Below are 16,332 nucleotides of genomic sequence, written 5' to 3'. Positions count from 1 at the left end.
AGGTAAATAAGACAAGAATAATTACTCTCGTGTCCCCAAATATTCACGGCCACACGCGCACAAACAGTCACTCGCATGTTCACATCCTCACTGCCGCACGCGTACAAACTCTTACCACAGGTCCTAGCCTCGTCTGTCAATACACCCAATATATAATCTTTGATTATATATTGGGTGTATTGACAGACGAGGCTAGGACCTGTGCTCTTACTATCGTGTAACGAAATACTCACGGCAACACGCGCACAAAGTCTCACACGTGTTCTCAAATATTCACCGGTTGCACACGCACACAATCTCATAGTATACTCAAACACTCACGGCACGTGACCAAACTCTCACTCGTCTTATCATGCACTCACGGCATGTCCACAAGCTCTCACTCGTTTAATAACTCATCCATTTTCTCACCTATTTTACCAGTGATCTGATCAACATTAAATCTTAATGTTCACAAGACATTGCAATTTAAAATAGAAAACCCAGTGAAATATCTGTTCCATTTTCAGTATAAAAACAACTTTCTACATGTATTACGATATGTTGAAATTATATGTGAACGCCAAGTCAAGGGCGATCTGGATAAATTAAGTGTCATTTTCCTTCATTATTATCCGGTCAGAGATATTGACTGCCTACTCTAGATTTAGGATTCAAGTTGTTTTGTTACCCACTGCTTCAAGATCTGAAACAAACAAAAACTTATTGTTATATTAGTGTGTAAAATTCCCTATACAAACTGTAATTAAAGACAAGCAACAGTTTCTCTATTCCATGTTGCAAACAGAAAACAGCTTTCCTGGCCCGGTCTTTTATTTTTTACCACCCGCCCTGGCGTGGTTGCCAAGGTTACATTTCTAATTTCCCGCGATCCGGGTTTAACTTGCAATTTGATTGGGTGATATTTCAAACGTCTCCGGGACCTTGCGGGTCTGCCAGTTGGTTCCCAGTTCCGGTGTAAACAAACATGAAAGACTCAACCCGATTTGCTTCTTACGATGAAGAACATTTAACAAAAATATTGAGTGACAGAGACCGCAAAATACTGTCAATGTAATCGAGGTTGTTGTTTGGTATATTAACAGAAACTATAGAATTCAGAGAGCTTATCTAAAATACTTTTTGTGAAACATTTACAATAATATTTATTAGTGTTTATCGATAAGCTAAATAAGCTCAATTTTGCAGCTTGCTAAAATTGTGCGTCTGGACTTTTAATTACGGATTTTTTGGTAATTTTCTTCGTCAAGGTATCTTCAGAAAAACTTGTGAACGCTCTTCGACGTTGTGTATCTGGGTATATATGGCAAGCCGTTTTAACATTTAATCCCATTTCCTCTTAAGGGGATATTTTTTTCACTTAAGTGAAAAAAACATAATGCAAATAAATGTTAATATCCCTTAAGACAAAAAGAATTTCACTTAAGTGAAAAAAAATTATGTGCAGACATAATGCAAAATACTTGTCCCTTAAGTGAAATTCTTTTCATCTTAAGGTAAATAAAACTGACCATATGTTCATGAAATCGCTCTGTCCTCCTATCCACCCCATGGTATAATGGAATGAACCCTCCCCTTGGACCTGTCTCCAAACCGGTTTTATACCACATTTGTATATCCACAACCATAACTTGAAGATACTTTTTTATCATCATGAAAGTAAAGTGAAACATATTTCAATATATGTTATGTTTCATTGCCATTATGTTTTATTTTCTCCAAGGTAAAAAAAAAATTATTTTCATTATGTTTTATTTCACTTATGATTTATTTCCCTTATGCTTTATTTCCATTATGTTTTATTTCACTTAAGTGAAAAAGATTTTCCCTTAAGATGAATAAAAATTATTTCACTTAAGTGAAATTCTTTTTCACTTAAGTGAAATAAAACATAATACAAAAAAAATCTTTTAACCTTAAGGTAAAAAGTATTTCATTTAAGTGAAATAAATTTGAAGCATATTTTTTACCTTAAGAGGAAATGGGATTAAATGTTAAAACGGCTTGCATTATGTTTTTTCACTTAAGTGAAATTCTTTTTTCACTTAAGTGAATAAAATATCCACTTAAGAGGAAATGGGATTAAATGTTAAAACGGCTTGCCATAGGTATACGTTTTCCATTCTAATCTCCTCTTAAATTCTGAAGATAATGTAATGAATATATTAATGTGTGATACTGCACCCAAACAACGATGATGAAGTGGTACACAACCTCCGACACGTCTTCATTTTAGACAGGAATTTTGTATCAAAAATTACAACCATATTTAAATAGGAAATTGTCCAAGACACAATGAAAATCGGAGTTCGTGTAATATCAGTCAAACGGATTACCTCTAGACATTTTTATACTTGGGCGTGGTATAACTTCGTAAAATATATAGGCCTAAAATAATTTTACCAAAATTTGCTGGAAAAGTTGCCTATTAAGTGTAATTCCTGTAAACAGTGGTGACTTTAATCCCTGTCTTACCTGTATGCCATCGTACACAGGTGTGCAGTACTCTTTGACAAAATTCTCAGGTAATGCAACGTCCAATCCAATAGCCAGGCTGGCTTCAAGAGCAGACCTACCATCAAATGGAACGAAACATAGACGAGTGGTCAGTTCTCCGACCGGGCGTAAAAACGCAGGTCCGCCTGCCATCAGCTACAAAGATATCGGACACTTCATTGGTCATTTCCCAAACACTCTGTCATTAGGGGAAGATAGGGCAGCCACATAAGATATGGTTTACAGTATACTGACAGATTAAGTTGATTTTCTCATTCGATTTCAGAAAAGCATTCTGCTGTTTTGGCACATTGAGTGGCTTTTCAAGACTGAGATCCAAGTTCTATAATTGTAGTGGCAGATTCCATGGTCTCACAGAACAGTTTTTAGTGTATTGTTAGAAAGTTCGGTCTCTAAGAAGAAAGTTTTTACCGTGTTTTAATTGTTAAAACTTACCGCTACGCATGTTTCAGCAAAGATGGCGTCACACATTTGCTGGCATGTTTCAATCCCACGCTGCATCAGCTTGTATTTTACGACACCAAAATCAGGGAAAATGTAATAGCCGGCTGTTGGTTCTACCGCTTTCACCCCTACTGAGGTCAGCTCTCTGAGGAAAGATTACATTATTACGGAGAGAAATGTCATTACGTCATGGTCATGGATTTGTTACTAACTGAGTCACTGTAGATTATAACAACATTGGGGAATATCCGATACAGGGTTACAGAAGGTTACACTTTTGATTATTACATGGAACAGCTTGTTTTCGAAATACAACATTTTATGTCAAAATTTAAGATACTAAAAACATGTAGAAACTTCATAAAATGAAAAATCAAGTCGACGATTGAGGAACATCGAGTTATACCGTGGTACACCTACCTATGGGAGTATCTTCCCACCATTCCCATGATTCGGGAACAATGCTTCATGTACCTATCACAGCCATCAAGGTCCTTTAGCATCTACAAAGCAAATTTTATCATTATGGTTTACCATAAATGATCATTTCTTATACCACGGTTAATGACGTCATAAGTATACTTTGGCCGGTAAAAACTAGATATAGTCCTAACAGATAACGGATGAAGTGACAGGCGAAGTGACAGGTGACGTGACAGGTGACGTGACAGGCGAAGTGACAGGTGACGTGACAGGCGAAGTGACAGGTGAAGTGACAGGTGAAGTGACAGGTGAAGTGACAGATGAAGTGACAGGTGAAGTGACAGGTGAAGTGACAGGTGACGTGACAGGTGAAGTGACAGATGAAGTGACAGGTGAAGTGACAGGTGAAGTGACAGGTGAAGTGACAGATGAAGTGACAGGTGAAGTGACAGGTGAAGTGACAGGTGAGGTGACAGGTGACGTGACAGGTGACGTGACAGGTGAAGTGACAGGTGAAGTGACAGGTGAAGTGACAGGTGAAATGACAGATGAAGTGACATATGAAGTGACAGATGAAGTGACAGGTGAAGTGACAGGTGAAGTGACAGGTGAAGTGACAGGTGACGTGACAGGTGACGTGACAGATGAAGTGACAGATGAAGTGACAGGTGAAGTGACAGGTGAGGTGACAGGTGAAGTGACAGGTGAGGTGACAGGCGAAGTGACAGGCGACGTGACAGGTGAAGTGACAGGTGAAGTGACAGGTGAAGTGACAGGTGAAGTGACAGGTGAAGTGACAGGTGAAGTGACAGGTGAAATGACAGATGAAGTGACAGATGAAGTGACAGATGAAGTGACAGATGAAGTGACAGGTGAAGTGACAGGTGAAGTGACAGGTGAAATGACAGGTGAAGTGACAGGTGAAATGACAGGTGACGTGACAGGTGAAATGACAGGTGAAGTGACAGGTGAAGTGACAGGTGAAGTGACAGGTGACGTGACAGGCGAAGTGACAGGTGAAGTGACAGGTGACGTGACAGGTGACGTGACAGGTGACGTGACAGGTGAAGTGACAGGTGAAGTGACAGGTGAAATGACAGGTGACGTGACAGGCGAAGTGACAGGTGACGTGACAGGCGAAGTGACAGGTGAAGTGACAGGTGACGTGACAGGCGAAGTGACAGGTGAAGTGACAGGTGAAGTGACAGGTGAGGTGACAGGTGAAGTGACAGGTGAGGTGACAGGCGATGTGTTATGTGAAGTGACAGGCGAAGTGCTAAGCGAAGTGACAGGTGAAGTGAACAGGTACCTGTATTTTTGTCAATAGAAAGAAAAAACTTGAAGCCGTACAATCGAAATTGTACCCATAAAATAGTATTCTCCTTGTAGACTTAGTGAGACATCTCAGACGAGTGTTTCCTTACCATGTCACGTACTTGGATAAAAGAAGACAAAGCCCTATTTTATGAATTAAGAAAAAAAATCCCGTGCAAACATTCATGGAAACGAAGCAATAACCTTGGATACTGCAAACTGCACGGGGGCCGATGCACAGGAGTAGGTATGACTGGCAGCACCCAGGACCGCTCTCATCAGGGGAGATAACTGTGGTGGATATATATGGTAACCAATCTGTCAACAAATGTAAAAAGAGCTATCTTAAGACTCCACCGACATTTTTTGACAAAACAACTATAAATCACAATGTTATACCGAAATCATACTGATAAGTGGTAATGTTATATCAAATATTTCGTGACGTGAGTGCTGAATCTGTATTTTAACTGGAGCCATAATATATAGAAAGTGCAATACATATTGTGCATGAGAATATAAAGCACAAGAGGCCAAAATGGCCGTCGTCATTCGTTCCCTGTTAATAATGATAAGATATTACTATCAAAGATACTGTAGTAGATATATAGACAAAATGTTTACTAATTTTGGTTTCTGTGTGTATTGTTCAAAGATACCAAATACAAATTGTACATGTATATGGACGTCGGTTTAGGATCTCAGAACTGACCCTCACTACATAACTTACCCGCCATCCTCCAGCGCTGGCCCATTTTGACATCCCTGTACATAATACTGTACCCTCTGGGTAAACCTGTAACAAGTACATAATTTAAGGGTAAGATTAAAAACAAGAGGCCCGTGGGGCCTGTATCGCTCACCTGGTTAGATTTGACCAAATGTCAAAAAATAATGTTCATGTTCAATTCCTTTTGTTTGTTAACCTCAAACAATTCTATATATGGTTATATTATACCTCATTCATTTAAGTGCCTATTTGAGTCTAGTAGTTGCTCCGGTCCATATATAGTATATGGCCCGGAGTCAAGGGCCGAAGTCCTTGACTCCGGGCCGACGCTATATGAAAATGACGTCATAATACCAAGTTGACGTCGTCATATTATGACGTCATCATTTCAGACACTGAGCGAAATGGCGTCTGGCAGTGATAGATTTGCGTCCTTGGACGAAACCGAACTTGTTTCGATAACCGATGCGAAGGACTCCATCAATACCAAACAAGCAACTAAATACGCAGTGAACACCTGAGTAAGTAAGTGAGTGAGTAAGGAACACCCTGTATTTTTGCATCGTTTTGTTTGTTTCAAATTAAATGTTTAATGATTAAGAACAACTTGTTGTTTATTTTTTCCATGTCATGTTGGTCATATTCGGTATAATATAACAAATATTGCATGTCACTTCGGGCAATATGGGAGTTTATGGACTGGTCAGTCACCCAAATATATGTATATGGACCTCAGCTTCGCTTCGGTCCATATACATATATTTGGGTGACTGACCAGTCCATAAACTCCCATATTGCCCTCAGTGCCATGCAATATTTGTTAAATAGTGTGGGGATCCCAACTGCTTTAAAGAAATAATGAAGTCCAGACTCTCTGAGTTTACAACATGCATTTATAACTCTATGACTAGTAGCGATTTAAAGGAATTACCTCTATTTCCCCTATGGGCCCTTTGGCCCCTTGGGGTCAGAGTCATCATTTATGCAAAATCTGGTTCCCTTCACACAAGAATGTTTCTGACCAAATTGGGTTCAAATCTATTCATAACTTTATGACTAGTAGCGATTTGAAGGAATTACCTCTATTTCTCCATTAGGCCCCGCCCCTTTGGCCCCTTGGGGGTCAGCGTCACCATTTATGCAAAATCTGTTCCCCTTCCCCAAAGGATGTTTCTTACTAAATTGGGTTCAAATCCATTCATAACTTTATGACTAGTAGCGATTTGAAGAAATTACCTCTATTTCCCCATTAGGCCCCGCCCCTTTGGCCCCTCGGGGGTCAGAGTCACCATTTATGTAAAATCTGTTCCCCTTCCCCCAATGATGTTTCTGACCAAATTGGGTTCAAATCCTTTCATGATTTTATTGCTAGTAGCGATTTAAAGGAATTACCTCTATTTCCCCATTAGGCCCCGCCCCTTTTGTCCCTTGGGGGTCAGAGTCACCATTTATGCAAAAACTGTTCCCCTTCCCCAAGAATGTTTCTGACCAAATTGGGTTCAAATCCATTCATAACTTCATGACTAGTAGCGATTTGAAGGAATTACCTCTATTTCCCCATTAGTCCCAGCCCCTTTGGCCCCTTGGGGGTCAGAGTCACCATTTATGTTAAATCTGTTCCCCTTCCCCAAAGGATGGTTCTGACTAAATTGAGTTCAAATCCATTCATAACTTTATGACTAGTAGCTATTAAAAGGAATTGCCTCAATTTCCCTATTGGGCCCCGTCCCTCAGGCCCCTTGGGGGTCAGAGTCACCATTTATGCAAAATCTGATCCCATTCCGCCAAGGATGTTTCTGGCCAAATTTGGTCAAAATCCAATAAGAACTTTTTGACTAGTAGCGATTTGAAGCAAATGTTGACTGACGGACGACGGACGCCGCACCATGGCATAAGCTCACCGGACCTTCGGTCCAGGTGAGCTAAAAAGTATGTTTTCATATCACATACATGTCCTATTTTTAGTGGGTAGGGGACATGTAATACACTCAGAATGCCTGTTTTAATAAGCAGCCCTCTAACATTAATTTGCGGCATCCCTCCACTGCTTCCTACCGTGAGGTGGTATCATTAGATTAAGATTGCTTAACTTTTTTGCACGCGCGCGTGATCAAATAACCATGACCAGCTGGAGGGGTGAAGTTATGACCAAATAAGGTTAGGCTCATTGTCGATGTAATTGAGTAACAACTTAAAACAATTTATATGTTAAATATGAGTGTAAGCTGCTTTGAAACCAACGACAGGATATAGTTTCCAGTTGATACAGTCTGCCTCTCGTCCTTACTTACCACCATACAAAGAAGTATGGTGCTTTTTGGCATGTTTCGACCCAAATGTGACCGTTAAAAATAATCTTCCAATCAACAAATCGGATTTATCATTTAGTAAGGTACTATAAAAATGTTGGAACCTTTAGACATTTTGATAAATTTCAGTGAATTCGTGAAATGAATAAAATGTACCAGAATTATAATAAGTATCTATTTTTACACGCTGTCGAAACATCAATCAGGAACATTTACTTTCACATTGCTCCATGTAATCTGACAACAATTTGCCAACATGTTTATGTTAACATACACGTGTTTTAATTTTTTTTTTTTTTTGCCATTTTTATATTGAAATACTTTTCTTTAAATGAGTCTACAAAGGTCTTGATTTTTTTTTTGGCACAAAGGTAAATTTCCTGAAATTTACCTTCTTTAGCAGTAACCACAGGAATCCAATCGGGAATTATTCAACCTCTTACAAAACTGGCGGGATCATCGTTTTAAATCAGGAGTCGGACGTTCTTACGTCTATACATTTACTATTTTTACTTAAACAGCTGGAACACATATTTCTTATGCACAATTCACAGAACGTCTGATTCCTGTGCAGTAACCTAAGTAAACATTATAGTCTTGGTTATTATACTATCTAATATCTATGTAGACAGCATGTTTTAATTAAACTGTTCGCTGTATACTGGTACATATGTATAAGTAATGAGCTGCATGTCTTTTCTACATCTTTTATTGATACTTTTAACTATATAGATAATACTGATATAACGTCAGTACTCCTCAGTAATCATAGTGTATAACGTTTTACTGCCAAAACCTGCTATACCTTTTCAGCTATGATATGAAATAAATGCTTAAGAATTTGAATTCTTAAAAGCCAAAACGGCAAAACGTTGCAAATCGCCTTGAAGATACCGCTATTTGATTTTCGGATAATTGTCCGAAACTGATAAAACTTGTTCATGAAAGATTAGTAACTCCCAGACATGATTCATAGAGTAAATTGTCAACATCGTGGATATATGAATGAGCCAACAAGGTTAATTATTCTATAGGCAAACCTTTGCGATACGAATTTGTTTTGCTTGAAGGAAAAACGAAACTCAATTAATTAAAAAAAATGTGTTTGATTTTAACAAAATATTAATTCCTTATAGTATAAACACAATTCTATACAAAATTCAAGCTAAATTTACGTACAGCCTGTAAAAGATACAAGATATTTTTATCCAAGAAACGAGAGCTAGTTTAGAAAGCTCTTCTAAGTGCACCATATATAAACACATCGTTGATACGTTTATCATACAGGACTATCTCAGTAAACCATTAACTTTCAAAATAAAACGAATAATATCCAAATACAGATTAAATGCTCATTCGTTGAATATTGAAATTGGTAGATACAATGGTATCCCTAGACACCAAAGGCTGTGTACTTTGTGTGATAATCATGAAGTTGAGGATGAAGTCCATTTTATTTTGTTATGTCCAAAGTATTTGGATTTAAGAGTGAAGTATTTAAAACCATATTTTTATCGCCGTCCATCTGTTTTCAAAATGACTGAATTGTTCTGTAGTACCAATGTAAAAACTTTAAGAAATTTTGGAAAATATTTAATTCAGGCGACGGCCAAAAGGAAGTCACTGTTACTTAGTTAATAAGTATTTATATGTTTGATTAATAGTAAATTAATTAGTAATTGCACAATAGTTTTTTCTTTATCAGAACCTTCTAGAGAAAATATGTCTAGGAATATAATTTCAAGTATGTGATTGTCTTTTTATGTCTTAAAAATTCGTGTAGTTTAAAATTGCAATTGTAATATTGTAATTGTATGATATACACTTTTTGTGATGGCAAAAAAATATTAACACATGCTTTATTGAAATGTATAATACTTGGTGTTACATTGGCTGTGTTCTCCGCCGTCTTGCGCAAATGTAAATTGTTGTCATGTGTATGTATATTGTGATCCTATATGCTATTTGCATACGGAATAAAATAATTGAAAAGCATATCTTCGGGACATTTTTAATGCGTCAACTCACAAGCAATTATCGGCGCGTGACGATTAGAACACCAGAAATCACAGATACCTGTGGTGCAGTGACATATGTGACGAGCTTGTGGACGTAATTTCACACCTGGTAATTGTTTAGCGGTATACTAACCAACTCGAATTGAATATATATATATATACATGTATTTTTGAATTCCTGTTTTAAGAGAAGACATGGCTTGCGACACACGACTGGAAAAGTAAAATCACAAGGATCTCAATCACTTCACGATAATTATACAATTAAAAAAAAAACAAAAAAACAAAAAAAAACAAAACAAAAAACCACATACACTTTAATTATTGCGAGTTTAATAAGTTTTTAGTATTAATCATAATTAGTCACGATGGACTAAATTGTATAATTTTTAACGGAGCTATAATTACGGATTCAATAATTACCTACATGTATATGTACCTTTACGTAAACTATCAATAATATAACTGTTGTGAACCACTGTTATATAATTCGACTACCAATTATCGTATATATATATATATCTTTCTCAAGCATTTAATCGTCGGTAATCCATGAGAGAAGGGGTACAAGGCGTGTTGATAGAGAGTTATATTCTGTTACAGAATTGCAGTTCTCAGAAAATCATTAGTTGTTAAAGGGTCATTCCTTCGCTCGAACGCCAGATGTGTGTTGTACGGTAATTATACGATTTATGAGTAAATTAAGCTTACACTCATATTTATGATTAACTGTGATATTGTCATTAATAATAGTAACATATATACATGTAATTAGTGCTTTGATTTTTGAAAACAATTTTATTTTTTTATTTATTTTTTTCTATAGTGCATAACTTAATGCAGAGACGTATATACAAGTCTCTGCTTAATGGTTTGACAATTTAAAAAAATAATCATTTTATATATATATATATTTATTCATATAATAGTAAAATAATCTATAGGATAGTACTTTTGAATTTAGAAAAAAATGATCTGATTCATATTCCTGAGTTGACCCTATCTTTTACCTGAGTTAGTATTCAATATTGAAACAGACTAACTGAAATTCTAAGAACTTCCTACAGAAACACCTTCCTTCGTCTTCACCGGCGTTGGTGTTCGGGGAATGAGCCGTTGGTGGCCGATTTGGGAGACTCTGTCCGCCCCCCCCCCCCCCCCCCCCCCCCCCCCCTTCCCCACTCCCCACCAACCTCACCGACTAACATCAGGTGTGTCACAGCATCTAACCTGTTCTCGCCCTCTTTCTTTCGGAAATACACCCCAGGGGTCCATTTACAGCCAGTATATACAGTGTTTAGTCTGTCTTATGTAACTGGTTGCTGGAGTTTAGCTTAGGTCATGTTAAGTGAATGATACATATTGATTATCTATTGAAATACAGCAATTAGAATTTAAAAAAATGTTATCAACTGAACAATTAAATGGAATTCATATTACATGTTGATTTTTATTGTAACGAAGATACAAATGTATTCTATAAACAGCAATGATTATTCTTATAATTACAACTTTATGCAGATATAAAACGACTGGAGGACGCATTGAATTCCAAAATAACCCCGATTGCATGTAAAAAAAATTCTATCATGTGGATATTACTTACTGAATAAACTTGGGTTAGAAGCTATATCAAAAGGCAAATACGTGTATAAACTATCAGAAAAAAATGCATAAACTATTCCAACTGAATAATGAAGTTGAAATTTCAGTTGCCATTTGTTAATGAAACTAACATAGCCTCCTATATCCGACGTATTACTGTGAAGATATATAAAGTCTAACATAGCCTCCTATATCCGACGTATTACTGTGAAGATATATAAATGACTTGTGTTAAGTACTTTTTATTTTCTAATCGCCGACTTTAATACATACAAAAAATCTATTTCTAACAATCATTCCGTATGATTATATCTGTGTGCAGCACATTTTATCACTTTAAAGTCCGACCAAATAAACAGAGGATATTGAATGGTTTCCCGTTAAATATAATATATATATTTCACGAGTATCATAGAATATCGATCTTCAAATCAATTTGTTTATTAACCTTGAGCTTTACAGCTCATCAGTACAAACATGAATAACAATTGATACATGATAGCAGTGTAGAACAAAGAATATAAATTGTGTAGAGAATGGACAATTCAAAATTAGGCGATATACATTAAATCATACTTTTCCGTATTTGTGTAGCATCATATATATATTAACTCAGCACTGATAAATCTTTGAAATTATTTGTACATTTTATAGATGCAATAAGTGTACAGAGACGTGTATATCATACGGGATATCAGTCTTCGGGTCCAGATATGATAAGTACAAAATTACTGATTGAAGGTGTAAATGAACTGTCTCGTCCACAATGTCAATTGTTCAACAAATCCTTACATTCCTCTTACTACCCAGATGAATGGAAATTCGCAAATATTACTCCAATCTTTAAAGAGGCCCATGGGCCTTAACGGTCACCTGAGACTTATGACTAACTTCTATGTACATTGTATTAAGAATGAAATTCTAAACAGTTCATAAATAAATACACGTAGTAGTAAAGTTTCGCCCTAATAATTCTAAAAGTTATTTAGAATCCGTGTTTTGAATAATATTTCTTCAGGTGTCAAACGCAGTTTTTCAAAACCTGTTCTTTAGCTGTGAACATGATATCAGTTTTTTGAGAATCGTATCATGCTGCTGCAAGAACCGTGAAATGAATATGACGCAAATGGAAACTGCATTTAACTATGCTGTAACATAATAAAAAAATAAAACAACTGTTTATTGCATTTTCTCCGGTGAAATTAAGAAATTTATCAAACTAATAAAACTTATATATTCACTGCAGCGATGAGCAGTGAAAATATAAGATTTGACAGTAAAAATATAAGATTTTGCAGTCAAAATATAAGTTTTGCAGTCAAAATATAAGTTTTTCGTTTTTGACCAAATAGAGGGAACCTTTGTATTCACTTCATCGAAACTTTTTCCAGTCGAAGCGAAGTTAGAAAAATGGGTTATTTCGCTGTATTTCTGAAATATTCGGCTGGTTGTTGACAAAATGCTCACTTGACGTTAGCTTTTTAAGCACAGATTCTCCAATGACAGAACACCACGCGCTAAATTGCGTTAATCAGTCCTTTCAAAACGTGGAGTAACGTCACAAAGAGATGACGTCATTAATTATGTTACTGATTCCCGCATTCTTTTACGTTATTAATTTTTCGATGATTTTAATTTTTTTATCATAAAATGCAATAAAAAAAATTGAATGGTTTTTCATTGGTGCTTCTCACTTGTAAAAATATCAATATTCTGTCATACTCAAGAAATGATATATGTTATATTAAAGGGAAACCACTATATATTTGTAAGTACATGATGTTGATACCAAACACATTTATAGTCCTCATCTATGAAAGTTAAAAAATGTACGAGCATATTCAAGATAAGGACTAAGGATTTAATGTGACCTTAAACTAACCTTTGTCATAGAAACATGTGCCTGGTCATAATGCAAACGGCCATAGATCTCATCACTCAACACCAGAATGTTGTATTCACGGAAAACCTCACTGTAAACAAAATCATTAATAATGGAATTAAAAAAAAACTAAAATGTTTCTAACACTGAATGTAAAGTCCCTTTAAGGATCCGCAAGTAAAATGTATTTCAAGATTCAACTGAATAATGCTATTATATTGAGGTTTCGTTTCTAAATCTACCATGTTCGATACATCTCTACTATGATTTCTTCCCAAGCAAGACTCCACCAAGTAATTAAACATCTTTTATTGGTCCGACTTATCGATCTGCCAATTCCCTCAATGTCTAACAATAATTTGCCATACAAGTAAAATTTATGCTTTTATTGAAATAAAAAGTATTGGCCATTAATAGATAGTAAACCAATCATAACAAAATTAATAGTTTTTATGGAATATAAATGCAAGAAGACTTCGTTTTCAACATGAGCCATGCGTATTAGAAATATTATCGACAATGGATTATACTTTTCTAGTGGTGAACTCTTGTAATAGTAGACTTGTAAACAAAAATAACGATTAAAATACTGATCGGGTACTTTCTGTCAGATACATGCTGACGTAACGTTTTCTGTGTCTGTTCACTACTTCCGAAATATACACAGCATAAAATGAAATCTGATGCATGACAGAAATTTAATACCCAGCCCTTTTTAGTTTGAAACTGTTTAAAAATGTAAATAATCAATATTGTATACTTAAATGTCCTTGATTTTATTTTTCTCAGTTTCTGTGATAATCCTATAATTGTTTATGACATGAAAACAGTTTCAAGGTTACCTGAGTGCTTTCAGTTCTGTCTGATTATAACCGGTTCCAGCTGAAAATAGACTCTCATGATAACACACAAATACACAAACAGAACATGGATTTGTACTTTTGAGGCAAAAACGTTTGTATTTTGTAACTGACAACCACCCTTGCCCCGCCCCTTGTGTTATCAAGATAATGTTTGACATATGAAACATATAGATAGTTTTCGATAGTAGTCTAATGTAGAAGACTAATGTAGAATTTAATTGAAGAGTTGACACTTGTTAAGCGAAGTAAACATATACAGGCATAACCATTAACACTTTGTAAATAACCATGTAAACATTTCTTATCGTATTTGATTTTCTTATTTTAAACACTTTGAGAATGTCTTTATACTATTACCAGGCGCGGATCCAGGATTTTCGAAAGGGAGGGGGCTCCAGTGATTTAGTGATAATGCGAGCGCCATAGGCACGAGTCGATTTTTTTCCCATTTTTAAGGCTATAAAACAAATTTTTGCAACTTTTAAAAAATAACTTACGAGTGGGAAATAAATTCCATATCCAACAATTTCGAGTCGTGTGACCTGTTTCTACCACAATAATATCGGCTTGAATCAAAGGGAAACGTGGCCAAGTATAATTTCGCGTATGCAAATAAAGTGTACCGGTGACGTCCGGGGCCCGGTGATGTGACGTCATTAGATTATTGATGACGTCAATAACAATTGCAGCTTGGGTCAAAGTTCACCGTGTTAGCCAATCATAATGCGTACAGAGTTTATACCACGTGTGGTATAAACAGATTGTTAATCAACAGCTGTAATGATTAACTGATGGTCTGAGAGTTGAATAACACAGGCTATTGTGGTAGAAATAGAGGTTACACAACGAGTGGTTGTTGGATATTGAATTTATTTCACACAAGTAAGTTATTTTTTATAAGTTACAAAAGACACGAGCTTTAGCGAGTGTTTTTTGCAACTTTTAAAAAATAACTTACGAGTGTGAAATAAATTCCATATCCAACAATTTCGAGTCGTGTGACCTGTTTCTACCACAATAATATCGGCTTGAATCAAAGGGAAACGTGGCCAAGTATAATTTCGCGTATGCAAATAAAGTGTACCGGTGGCGTCCGGGACCCGGTGATGTGACGTCATTAGATTATTGATGACGTCAATAACAATTGCAGCTTGGGTCAAAGTTCACCGTGTTAGCCAATCGAAATGCGTACAGAGTTTATACCACGTGTGGTATAAACAGATTGTTAATCAACAGCTGTAATGATTAACTGATGGTCTGAGAGTTGAATAACACAGGGTATTGTGGTAGAAATATATATATATATATAAAGAAGAAAAAAAATGGCGGATGCATATCTCGCTTCTTTGTAAGTCTGTCTGACGTTTTACTCCTATCTGACGACTTCCCATTTATCGATATGGTAGAAAGCACATTTGATGCATCCGAGATTCTTTGACTGACGAAGAATTATTTACAGAACATGTCGTTGTTTCAAACAATCAAAGACCTTCCTCGTATACTGGAAATTTTGATGGTGTTTCCGCCAGGACAATCACGTAAAATTGTAATAATAATCCACACAGAAATACCATTACATTGTAATAACATTTGCCCTTTTTCAACCAAAAATGTTGATGTACTAGTAAAAAGGTGAATTGTGTTTAGATGAACGTGTTTTTGACATTATTCCATCTCAATATTCCGTCTAAGCTTAAATTTTCGGATGAAACAACGTAACTCTGACGAAAACACCGTCAAAAATGCCAGTATAAGAGGGTGGTCTTTGAATGTTTGAAATAACCACATATTTTTTAATAATCCGTTGCCAGCAAAGAATCTTGAATGCATCAGATGAACTTTCGACCACATCGATAAATGGGAAGTCGCGGTATAAGAGTGCACTCACTTGGATTGTCTGGGTTATTGAAGATCAACAGTCGGTTCTTCTTCAACGTGTTATTTTTCATCAACTGGTAAACAAATGAAACATATTGTCTTTATATAACTATATTTACATTCCTAATGTGGTTTGCTGATATGAACATACCAAGTGAAAACAACAAACATATGACCATGAATACACTATGAAAACCGTATGAAAACATTGTCTCTGCAAATCACCTGATTAATCGGGTCATATTAATACGACATCGACAGTAAGACAGGAAGAGTAGCTTCCTTTGGATCGATAACGTAGGTACGAGATAAGTGTTAAAAATATTGAATGATTGTATTTAATATTATT

The 16,332-nt window shown here is 36.0% G+C and overlaps 1 protein-coding gene across 1 annotated transcript in view; it reads right to left on the bottom strand.

Annotated features, from left to right (window-relative positions):
• Positions 1–211: 211 nt before the first annotated feature.
• Positions 212–16,332, bottom strand: part of LOC117322221 (aspartate aminotransferase-like) — a 31,579-nt gene continuing 15,458 nt past the window's right edge. The window contains 9 exon segments of the mRNA XM_033876998.1: positions 212–685; positions 2,476–2,652; positions 2,953–3,106; positions 3,382–3,464; positions 4,903–5,016; positions 5,429–5,494; positions 13,243–13,333; positions 14,085–14,124; positions 15,994–16,057. Of these exon segments, the coding sequence (XP_033732889.1) occupies positions 647–685; positions 2,476–2,652; positions 2,953–3,106; positions 3,382–3,464; positions 4,903–5,016; positions 5,429–5,494; positions 13,243–13,333; positions 14,085–14,124; positions 15,994–16,057 (828 nt within the window). The 3' untranslated portion in view covers positions 212–646.

Source organism: Pecten maximus, chromosome 2 (assembly GCF_902652985.1).
Source record: "Pecten maximus chromosome 2, xPecMax1.1, whole genome shotgun sequence".
Lineage (NCBI taxonomy): Eukaryota > Metazoa > Mollusca > Bivalvia > Pectinida > Pectinidae > Pecten > Pecten maximus.
Note: the sequence above shows the minus strand (reverse complement) of the source record. Positions and strands in the feature narration are given on the sequence as shown.